Below are 12,462 nucleotides of genomic sequence, written 5' to 3' on the forward strand. Positions count from 1 at the left end.
CACTTTTGTTTTCTACCCTTGGGGTGCTATGGTCCACATGCTTATTAATCCAGGGATTTAAAAATAGTGAAACAAAAGTTTATACCATATTTAAAAAGTTTATAGCATATTGTATACTATATATATAGCAAATTATATTACATAAAATAAGTTTATAGCATATTTAAAAAAAATTATTCTTTTTGTACCAAGTTTTAAGTGCCTTGAAGTTAAGAACGAGGTCTTAACAATCTGTGTTCCTCTGCAGTGACCAGGGGAAAGCGGGGCATGGTTTAATGCTTACTGTATCTACTATAATAGGTGCTATGCTAGGCACTTTACACTTATCTAATTCCATAATACATTTATAAATTAAGAATTATGATCTCCATTTTTCAGATGAGGAAAGAGGCTAGAAGGTGACATGCCCAAAGAAATCTGTATTCAGACTGACTCATACTCTTCTCAACATACTTTGCTTATTAGTTAACTTATTTAAAAAATGATTCCCAATTTATTTTACTTTGCACCGACACTTACTTTGTCGGTAACCAAAGAGCTGTGGACTTGAACTCAAAAATCATTTAGGAAAGTATTTGGTCAAAAATTAATCACACTTTTACCTGGGCTTAGCCTAAATTATGTATGAGGAAATAACATTAACATTTACTGGGTATCTACTGTGTGTAAGGCATTTACACATGTTATGTTATCTTACTTAATCCTCACAAAACTCAATAATAGAAATACTCCTCCGGAGGAGGAAATGGTGACTCAGAAGTGCAGCGACTTGCCTAAGGTCATACAAGAAAACAGGATACATCATTCACTTGTTATGAAAAGAAATCTCACTATGGGTAATAACCTGACTGGCAGTTTTTCCTTACAACATATAATTTTCTCTCCAAGGTTCTATTTTAAATTATATAATCACATTACTAGAGAGTCTCAAATGTTTACCTCTAAATGTTAATTAAAAGCACTCAAATCATGTAGCTCCAAATTGTTTCAAAATAAATTCTGTTAAAGTAGTACATTTCTTAGTCATTTTGTGGCTTACTGCACTTCCGGAACCAACTATTGATAAACTTCCTCTTTTTCTACAGAAACCATTTCAGTTTGCTAAAGGACCATTTTTAATCTAAACTGAACCACCCCTTTTGCTTTCTTAGCCAAATGACCAAAATGTCCAGTTAGAACAAGAATTCAGCATTCTGCAAAACAAGTTAACAGCTGAGGTAAGACAATTTTCACACTGGTAATCTGGTTTGATCTTTGCTTTATACAGAATTTATTTTTAAAACTAAAATTTCATTATTATTTTAAACTTAAAGTCTGAGAGTCTAAAGATGTCTATAACAGGTATTGTGGTTTTGTTGCATGGAATTTTAAAAATTCAGTGTTGAAAAAAAAATTTTCACCTAGGTTTCTATAATGTTAACCCTTTAAAGTTTATTGATTCACTATGTTTGTTGACCTTAGCTCTGTAATTAAAAGAAATAAATCTATAGCCACGACAGAAAACGCTAAGGGTTGGAAATAAAACTAGAATTCATGGGGATATGACTGAATTTACAACCCCAAAATACCAATTGCTAAAAGTTCTGATTTGCTGTCTATAAAATTCTCCTGTATATAAGCATAATCCACAGACCTAAATTATTTTTACTTTTTAATCCCCTTTAGTTTCCATGGTAAGAATGGTCACCTTCGCCTAATTAAAAAAAAAAAACCCAAAGATGATTAGATGAGATATTCAATTATCATCATATATGCTTTATTTTTCACACAAATAGAATTTTAAATTTAAGTAATAATGATGACATGAAAATATTATCCTTCATTTTTACAGCTAAGAGAAAACTGCTATGATAAAATGTGTATATATATACTCATATCATCTACATATTTATGTCATGTATTATAATCTGAGTCTTTGGTAAACAGTGTAAAATAGATATAGAAAAAAATACCCACAGAATAGAAAGTTGTTAATATGGAGAAAAGATGCTTATTCTGTAAGTAAGCTGGACAATTACAAAGTGAATATCCTCCAAAATAAAAACTGCAAAGAGTTTACATAGACTTGTAATATAACAGTTATAAAGTGGGTGGTGATATCCTATTTCAACATTTCATTAAATACTTACAACTTTCCCTCATATAAGTCCACTTTGGATTTCTTCTAAGTAACTATTACAGAAGTTAAAAAAATAAAGATTTGTATCTCTTTTTTTGGGCAAGACTTGTCTATATATATACATATATTTTAAAAATAATTAATTAATTAATTAATTTTTGGCTGCGTTGGGTCTTTGTTGCTGCGTGCAGGCTTTCTCTAGTTGTGGCGAGCAGGGGCTACTCTTCGTTGCAGTGCTCGGACTTCTCATTGCGGTGGCTTCTCTTGTTGCGGAGCACAGGCTCTAGGCATGTGGGCTTCAGTAGTTGTGACACGCAGGCTCAGTATTTGTGGCATGTGGGCTCAGTATTTGTGGCTCACAGGCTCTAGAGTGCAGGCTCAGTAGTTGTGGCGCACGGGCTTAGCTGCTCCGCAGCATGTGGCATCTTCCCGGACCAGGGCTCAAACCCGTGTCCCCTGCACTGGCAGGCGGATTCTTAACCACTGCACCAGGGACGTCCTGTCTATATATTTTTAAAGGGTCAGTCTCAAATGTAGAGTTTAATAGTGCTTGTGTTTTTCAACTAATGCCTATATAATTCTACTCAGAAGGAAATTATGAATTCTGAATAAGTCTGAAATTGTTAAATATAAATCTGATGCCTATCAATGTCCAATCTTTAAAAATCACCTCAAATATGACAGCTTATAGGCTAACCACTCAAAACTCCCAGAGCTGTTTTCATAGTCACAGGACTAAAATGGTTTCCTGGTAGTTCTTGTCCAACCTTTTATAGAAGACTAACTCCAAAAGTTACTAACATATCTGTTCCCAGAGAGCTCACATCTCCTCCCCTCATAAAGCATTCCTATTTCATAATTTTACTACGAATGTAACAGAAGGAAAGAGCTCTAGTACAGGACTGACTGGTTTCTGTATCAGTGCCACTGTTTAGAGCTGTGACACTTTGGCAAGTTACCCAACTTCTCTGTGCCTCAGCTTTATCTGTAAGATGATGATAACATCACCTTGCTCATTAAAATAGGATGGTGCTGAACATTTGGCATGTACTCAGTAAATGGTAGCTATTACTATTGATAAAAAATAATCATCAAATAATTCCTATCATAGTTCAAAGTTAATTTCCCTTTCTGCCTTTCCTCAAGATATGGAACTGCTGTGTTCTTCCTTTTCTGGTTTCATAACATTACTAGTTGGAGATACAATAAAATTTAGGTACACTATATTTTAATCTATTATATTATAACATTATATCAAAGTAACCAAAATTCAAATGATATTTTTGATACTGCTACCTACACTTGCCTTGTCTAGGATATGCTATCCAAATCTCCTTGATTCCCCTTAAAAGACAACGACATCTCTCTTATCATATCCAACTTAGCATCAATTTTAAATGCTAAATCCTTTATGTACTTATGCATTATATCTATGAGAACATGTCTAATATGTGGGGACTCCTACTTCACTATAACTGCCTTTAAAATGCCTAGTTAAAACAGCTGATTTTTTTCTTCTTTTTAAAAAATGTTCTAGACCAAAATCACAGACTTAAACCTCAAAGTCCAAAACTAAAATAATGAGCAACATACTGCCGTGTAAAAGTAGACAAATTCAGGGTTTCCCTGAGCAGCAGACTAAGGGATTTCTAGAAAAATGCTATATAGATTGTGCATAGGTTATTTAGAGTAATTAACAAGTATGCTTCTGGGTAGTGCCAGGAAAAAAAGGGAGGTGGGGAATCTTAAGGATACTTAGAACAGATAGGAGAGCCTGAAATGAAAGGTAAGTGAGTTTGAGAAGGTGGGTGATTTAAGTCCTGTCCTCCATTTTGGGAAGATCGTTCCTCTTTGCTGGTTCCCTGTATCCGCAAAGACGGAGAGCAGCATTTTGTGGTTCCTTCTTTCTTCTACTTCAATCTTCTCCCCCAACGTCTAATTTTGTTCACTTTAACCTTCTACCCTAACTTCTTGCTAAATGCATAAGCACTATTTATTCTTCAGCTTTTTTATTAACTTTTCTTCAATACCTTCTCTAATCCATTTACCTTCCCCTTTTCCATGTATTTGCTGCTTACTCTAAGTTTTGCTTTATTTTTCTCCTTTGTGTTATTTTGTATTTCTTTGTATTCCTTTTTCATTTCATTTAATCCAATATTTTCTCCTCCTTTTTACTCCCTTGCCCCATATGGTTCTTTCTTTCTACCCTCTTTCCCTGCAGAAGCAATGTTGGTATTTCAGGTATACATGGCTTATATACATATTTAAAATACATATGTTAAATAACTTTCTGCATTGGTAATAACACTGGCCTCACTGTCTCTGAACTAGAAAAAGAAAGCCAGTTTCTTCACTATTATACCCCCTATTTATTCTTTTTTAAAATCCTGTTCCTTTTTTCTGGACTATTCTGAATTGCTGTAGTAGAATTCTAAGACATTCTAGTATTCTGACGTAGCAGACCCTAGGAGGTTAGATAGCTAACTGAGGAGTTGGAGAAAGGAGTAGGATAGGTAAAAAATAGAATTTGGTCTTAATATTGCTGTAACCCTTAAATGACAAGTGGCAAATCTCATACACTGAAGGTCTACGACGTTCCTATTGACAAAAGAGGCTATGAACCTATCAAAATTGATCTTACAGACTAAACTGGTCTGATAATTATATTCCTATTTGGGTTCTTTCCTTCTTTAATGCCTTTTTCAGCTAACTGAAAAAAGGAACTGTGTGGGTTTTTAAAAAAAATTTAAGAAAAGTCACAAAAGAAGAAACACTTTTTTGGCGAAGACAATTCATGGCCTATGTTTTCTGTTGCTTTGGATGGCATTTTTTGAAAACTAAAGTTAAACTCTAAAGAATAACACTTTCCAATGAGGCCTTTTTTGGGGGAAGGGGTAATCTGTAAGAATAGGAGGTAGGAACTGCATGGATGATAACCAACTAGAGATGATTTAAATTCCCATATTTATGCCGAAAGTTTCAATTTTTTCCTTATTAAACCTTTTGCAAAGTTGATATAAAGCATAATTTAATAACTCTGATTTTACCTTCTCTGCTTACATTCTGGTAGAAGTATTAATAAACTGAAAAACTGACATGGAAAAGAACCAAGAAGCCCAATACAGGTTAAGCGTTTACTGAGCTGCTGACACACACAGCAGCACTCTGCTGTAAAGGAATCAAAATATAAAGACATGAGGCAGCTTGGGGGTGGCAGAATAGAGCATATGCTTTGGAATCAGATGGTCCTGGGTATAAATTCCCAGTCTGCCACTAATAATGACATAACATTTGGCAAATTGCTTAAAGCATTTGAATTTCTCTCTTTATCTATAAATCAAGGATTACTCCATCTTTCTCAGAGTTATTTAAAGGTTAAATGAAATGAAGTATGGAAAACACCTGAGATGGTGCAACACATAGGATGTTCTAGATAAGGAATTTTCTTTGTTTCTTTCTGCCTTCTTCAAGGTTCTTTAAAACCTTGTTTGAGGGGGTGGGGATAATAAAAAGAAAATGTGAAAAGTAATTTAAAAAACACAATTATTTAAGAGAAAAGAAGTGTGAGTGAGGTACATACATGAAGAATTATCTAAGGAACTATAAAGATAACAAGAACTTCGGGGATTCAGGGAATGGCTGAGCTCTTTGGGCTGTGGTCAGTCACAGAGAATTTGGTCTAAGAAGGGAATTTAAGCTGAGGTCTGACAGACGAGGACAGGTTCAGTTAGGCAGCCAGAGGGGGAAGAAGAGGCTGGGTTTGGAAGAAAGAACACACTCTCAGAGGGTGAAAAATAGCATAATGAAAAGTGTCTGTTTAGTTAAAAAAAAAAAAAAAAAGTGTGTGTTTAGGGAGTATGTAAGATAAGGAATGAGAAGTTTCAGTCATGAGATATGAATCTGGACTGGTAATCTTGAGCCAGGTGGAAGAAAATTCAGTTTAGAATTTTTATCTTGACAGCAATGGGGAACTCTCAAGCAAGGGAACAGTAACCTAATCATACATGCTTGTAAGAAGACTAATTCATCAGCAGTGTGCAGGGGGTTTAAAGGAGAAATATTTTAAAATTTAGGCTTTAAGTATTACAGAGAAAATAAAGAGACTGTACAGGAAAAAAATTACGTCTTTTTTTCTACTGTGTACCGAGTGGCAGAGGAGTAAGCAATGAAAACTACTCAAACATACTGAAAAATCTATTTGCAAAACTTGAGGGAGTTCTTCTTCTATTACTGTATCCTGCACAGACCATCAAATCTCTCTCAGATTGCCTAAAAATCAGAGAAAAACTATAGTTTCAAATCATACAGACCAGGATCTAAAACCCTGAGATTTTCCTTTCCCTGATGTTAAGAAATAACCAAATAGTTACCATTGTGTTTAATGATGTGCAAAACAAGTATATTACACACGGAGCTGAAAAGCATCCTCACTTGACAGATAAGGCATTTGAGAACAGGAGAGATTAAGTGACTAGTTCTCATGGTTAGATAGGTAGTTAGGTGGTAGAAGTAGAACTGGAACTTAAAACTCTTCAAGTTTTAGCATCTGCCACATCCCACAAACTTATAGACGTGCCTTCTTTTCTTAGGTCCTTTATGTTGTTCCCCTGGCTGGAATGTTTTATTTGCTTAATTAATTCTTACAGACCTTTCAAGATTCAGTTCAAGTTTTACTTCTCTGAGAAACCTTCCCTGAAGCCCTCCCAGGCTAGCTTAGTTCCTCTGTGCATCTTCTGCAAACCTTTGTGAGAAAACTTATCAAATTATATTTATTTATTTATTGTTTCTACCAATAGAAACTTAAAAAAAAATTGGGGGGGTATCTCCTAAACCAGAACAGGGCCTGACACAATGGTGGTGTTCATCAATTAATAAGTGAAGGCAGCAGCAAGACTGCCTACTCAGCCAGATTCAAAGAGCACTTGAGGATTCTGAGCCTAGGACGATGAGTTGAATCTAATCCTTTAAAAATATGAGGTCCTAATATAAAGACACTGTGCTGGACACTGATGCTGCTGCAAAGATTATTTAATACAATAGATTCTGTGCGTGAGAAACTCACAAAGGTAGTACCATTAACAAAAATAGAGAATTTAGGACAGGAGTCACTATCGAGATGAAGATGAATTCTGTTTTTAATATGTTCAATTTGCTGATAGTGATATATATAATGGAAATGTCCACCAAGAAGTCACACAGATGGAACAAGAATTAAGGAAATTTAGGCTGGATATACAGGTTTGGGAGTTAGAGCATAAAGGTAAGAGCTGAAACCTTACAGATTCAGGATTAAGAAAAGTAGTTAAGAGTGAGGACAGAGTACATATCAAGTTATCAAGTACCATATTTAGGACGCAAGAGAAAGACAGGAGCTAGTGAGATGAGCATGAAAGAAAGATGACTACGAAGAGCTACTCGAATAGCAGTGAAGGAGTAATCAACAGTGTCAAATGTGATCAAGAGAGGAAAAAAAGAGAAAGAAAAGACCACTGGATTAGGTAATAGACGGTTACTGGTGTCCTTCGAGGCAGCAGGATCAAAGTATTTCTAGCAGTAAACAGAGGAAAAAGTAGCATGCACATGGTACCAGCATATAGAGCCTATGCATTTGAGACGTATGACTGTGAAACGAAGGACTGTAATGTAATAAACCTACAGGGGCAGCAGGGCCAAGTACAGATCTTATGAAAGAAGAGAGATCACTGCCTATGAATTCCAAATGTTATATGATAAATTAGAGTATATTTAAGAGTTGGTCACATTAGCCCATAGTGTATCAAGTCTAAATTAGGAAAGATAAGTACTTATCAAATACCTACCTACTTTATGCCAGATAGTAAATGATACCTAATTGTCCTTCTTTCTTTTATTATAAAACTACTGGTAAAGAGGAAACATTCTGAAATGGATCCCAAATATTTCACCATAATTTTGTTTTGTGGACATCTGAACGACACTTGTTTCTCAGAGACAGAAGCAGCTACAACAGAGAAGCAACCACAGTCTCCTATATTTAGAACATCAAGGTCATACGTCTCAGCTAATTCTCAAAGCACAACAGAGAATCCTTTGGGTCAACCAACACAATTCAACAACCTTTCTTCTGGACAACCAATAACAACTGCCGAAGTTGCTGCTGGACAACCAACACCAGCTGTCAATGTGTCCTCTGGGAAACCAGCAGCACATACTTCTGCTGGACAACCACTTGCCTATAATGTCACCAGACATCCAATACCAATGGCCAACACCTCCTCCCAAGGGACAGCACTACCTGTGTTCACCTCTGCCAGACAACGATCAACACCTGCCCATTCTTCTACCAGACAACCACCAGCATCTGTCTGTACTCCCACTCAACAACCATCATCTATCCACACCTCCTCTAGAAAATCAATACCACCAACTGCTCATAATCTATCCATACAACCAACACCAACTGTCAGAAGTTCACCTAGGAGTACACCAGGATTCAACCTAGAAACTACCACTAGAAACAAGAGCCCACAGAAAACCAATTCTAATTCAACAGTGGCCATATTAATTGGTTTAGTTCTGACTGCTATGGTGGTAGCTATAATCATGATTGTATTGTGGAAATGCCTGCGAAAACCAGTGTTACATGATCAAAATTGGGCAGGTAGGTCTCCATTTGCTGATGGTGAAACCCCTGACATATGTCTGGATAACATTAGAGAAAATGAAGTGTTTCCAAAACGTACATCAATTGTTTCACTTAGGGCCTGGAAACCAAGCAAAAGCACACTTTTAGCAGATGACTTAGAAATTAAGTTGTTTGAATCAAACGAAAACATTGAAGATTCTAACACTCCCAAAACAGAGAAAATAAAAGATCAAGCAAACGGCACATCAGAAGACAGTGCTGACGGATCAACAATTGGCACTGCTGTTTCCTCTTCAGATGATGCAGATCCGCCTCCACCGCCTCCTCCCCCTCTTGATTTGGAAGGACAGGCGAGTAACCAATCTGACAGACCCACAGTGACAACTGTATCTCCTCTTCCAAATGATTCCACCAATCTCCCACCACCTCTGGACTGCCCCAATCACGTCTGTGAAGATCATGATTCTGAGTTCAAACAGTCATTTCCACCTCCCCCTGACTCAGTTAACTTGACCCTGCCTCCAGGAGATTTTATGAAAAACCAGGAGATCCAGTGTCAGCAGTTCCCTAGTCCTCCTGACTTTGATCAAAATCTCAATGAATCCCTGCCACCCCCACCTGCAGAACTGTTATAACTACTACTCGCTTTTTAGCTGATTTTCTATTCTTCTCAAAGGACTCCAATCTTTTGTTTTTCTTCATGTGATGAAATACATTAAATGGCAATTGGTAGCCACTTTTGATTTTTATTCAGGAACTACCTGAAATCTGCTCAAAGCCTATGTGCATAGGTGGAACTTTAAAAAAAAAAATTATATAACAGTGGTCTATTTACTGGCTATAGGCCCTAACTTTAATGTACAGTACATTTTACATATGTGGATGGTATGTGTATCAATAACTTAGCCATTTTGGAAACAAGCAATCTACATATGCTTATTATTACCCAATAGATTTTTTTTTTCCCTGAAAAGCTGTGTATAAAGTTACCTTGAATAAATAAAATTTTATTTTTCCATTTCAAAGTTTGAGGGAGTGTGTGTGTGAGAGAATTTAAATATATACTCCAAGTTTTAAACAAAACTGTAAGTTTTAAATTAATACCTCGGGTATTAAATAAATATTCCAAGTGTGTAGGGATGAGAGATTAAAATGCATGTCTATTTGAGAATAAATTTCCTTTTAGCTCTCATTGGAAACTGTCAGACAAACATATTAAAGCATCAAATTGAGGGGCTGAGTTGGGGACATTTACTCTGAAAAAAATACGAGCACACACCATAAAACGTAGACATTTTTCTTATCTTGTTGGGGGAACACAAGTTTTAGAACTAACCACTTTAAAAAGTTTCTTCTTCTTTTTTTTTGGCTGTGCTGCACACCTTGCGGAATCTTAGTTCCATGACCAGGGACTGAACCCGGGCCCTCAGCAGTGAAAGTGTGGAGTCCTAACCATTGGACTGCCAGGGAATTCCCAAAGTTTCTTTATATGCCTCAAGCACCCCCCAAAAATGAAATCTTATAAAAGAAAAACAAAAAAAAAAAACCCCAAAAAACACACCAAACCTCTATGGCTTCATTCCAAATTCGGATGACTTTTTTCAGAAAAAAAGGATTGTATCAAAATACAGATGGTTCTCAACTTTAAAAAACTCTTAACTACCTTTCTTACACAGAATTTCATCTTTTATTCATTACCTGACAAGTGATAAATCTGAGTTATCAGAGTAGGGGCGGGCCCAATCTTTGTCAAAGTTAAGACGGAGAGAGTCCACTGGCTGATCCTTGTGGAGATGCCAGCCCATGCCTGCAGAAGTGCTCCTCTGCCCAAAAGCGCACATTCTCCCGCCTTACCCCACTCGAACTCGGGGGACAGTCACTTAGAATGAAAGACGGAGGCCATAGTGGTAACCTACCCTTGGAGAACCTCTCATAGCTCTGGGATTTTTCAGAATAAAATATGGTATTTACTGGCAGCACTGGTGTTCAAGAAACCAATAAAGCTCCACCTTAATAAAAACTAGCAGGCTTTTGGACACCGAAATTTTACATACAATGTTTCTCTTTAAATCCTTTAAAGAGTACCTTACTGACTCTTAAACAACTTTTTATCTGCAGACACACTTCCTTTGCACTTCTTATTTTTCTTGAATAAGCATGATGTTTATTGTCATATTACACTGGTTTTCCTCTGTCTTCCACATTAAAAAGTTCTTTCATGTATTTTTCAAACTTACCGTTTTTGAGGTTAATTTATTTAGCAGCAATTAGGAGGTTAAGAATTTCTGCTTATTCGTTTGAATTTTAAGTATTCTAGTTAGGGTAAATAAAGTATAAAGTTTTTATATTTGGTCAAGACTTTGACATGCCTTAAATCACCATAACCTTTCTTGCTTTACATATAGGATTGTTACCTAACGGGCTCTTTCCATACTTTTGCTCTTCTTTTTCATCACTTTCTTTTCCTGACCTCTTGAAGGAGCAGTATTGGGAAATACCAACCCTCATAGACAAATCAAAGAGCTGATGACCTGGTCATAGTCGTGTCTGATTTCTTCAAACACTACAGAGGCAGCTTTTCTCCTTCTGTTCTTTGTACAACGGAAGAACAGACTCCTGTCAGCAGCTGCTTTTTGTTTTTTAAGAAATTCTCTGCCAGGGGGAAAGTAATTCCTATTTACTGAATGCAATTTTCCCCACTGAGGTCAGTGGAAGCTGAGCAGCCAAACAGTGGCAATCCTTTGCCTAATCAGCAGAAAGAAACGCAAGCTAAAGAAACACAGGAGAAAAGAAAACGCTGGAACAAAGAAAAACCTACAGAAAAGACTAAAGAAGCAGGATTCAGAAGAGAACGTTTATTTCATGACTACGGCAAAAGGACAAGGCACAGGGGAATAAAAGGTAGACTGAACTACATACTACACAGCAGTGGTGCTCTTACCAGATCCCATTAACCAGAGTCAGAACAACCCTCAAGACCATCTAGTTCAGCTCCTTTTATTTGTTAAATGCTGAGAAAACAGGCCCAGAGAGAGTAAGTGACTTGCTCAGAAGTGGTAGTGAAAGCTGAGTTTGTTACCCGACTCCTGGTTCAGCATTCTTTTCACTAACATAGGACCAAAGAGCACCTACCTCACACATCGCAACATACATTTATCACACATGTATTCCATTTGGTGTTGGTGGTGGGCAACACAATGAATTAGATGAGAGTGACTCTAATTGTTGTTATTACCTAGTTCTGAACAAAAAGTGAAGTAGCAAAATATATGGGCACCTATAAGTAAAACACTGCGATATTAGTACATGATTAGACAGATCAATGGTACAGAATGGAAAGTCCAGAAACAGACTCAAATCTCAAATCAGTATTGGGACAACTGGATAGGTACTTGAAAAAGATGAAACTGGATTCATACTACATTAGAATAAACACCAAATAAATCAGAGATATAAAACATGAAATTATATAAAAAATAGAAGAAATATGAGTGCATTCCTTTATAATCTGAAAGTGGGATAAACCTTCCTAGTTGAGACTCAAAATCCAGAAGCATTAATTAAAAAAAAAGGAAGTCCAATTACATAAAACTTTTAAATGTAAAACAAACACTATTAAAAAAGAAAAAAAAACATACCTTTGTCAAAAGACAAAGGACAAACTGGGGGGAAAATGTGCAACTTAAGTTAAGACAAAGGGCTAATATCCCTAAAGTTT

General features: G+C 36.3%; 2 protein-coding genes across 9 annotated transcripts in view; one reads left to right on the plus strand and one right to left on the minus strand.

The window, feature by feature from the left end:
- NF1 (neurofibromin 1) overlaps positions 1-12,462 on the minus strand; it is a 250,416-nt gene that overhangs the window by 56,276 nt on the left and 181,678 nt on the right. The gene's annotated exons all lie outside the window — the stretch shown is intronic.
- On the plus strand, positions 1,105-9,755 carry EVI2B (ecotropic viral integration site 2B). Its single transcript, XM_030862095.3, has 2 exons — positions 1,105-1,217; positions 8,009-9,755. Exon 2 carries the CDS (start codon positions 8,024-8,026, stop codon positions 9,377-9,379), a length of 1,356 nt encoding a protein of 451 aa, XP_030717955.1. The 5' UTR covers positions 1,105-1,217; positions 8,009-8,023; the 3' UTR covers positions 9,380-9,755.

This window comes from Globicephala melas, chromosome 20 (assembly GCF_963455315.2).
Source record: "Globicephala melas chromosome 20, mGloMel1.2, whole genome shotgun sequence".
Lineage (NCBI taxonomy): Eukaryota > Metazoa > Chordata > Mammalia > Artiodactyla > Delphinidae > Globicephala > Globicephala melas.

Excerpts from the sequence above, each read along its gene's own strand:
- EVI2B (XM_030862095.3), top strand. The coding sequence starts at position 8,024 with ATGGATCCCAAATATTTCACCATAATTTTGTTTTGTGGACATCTGAAC.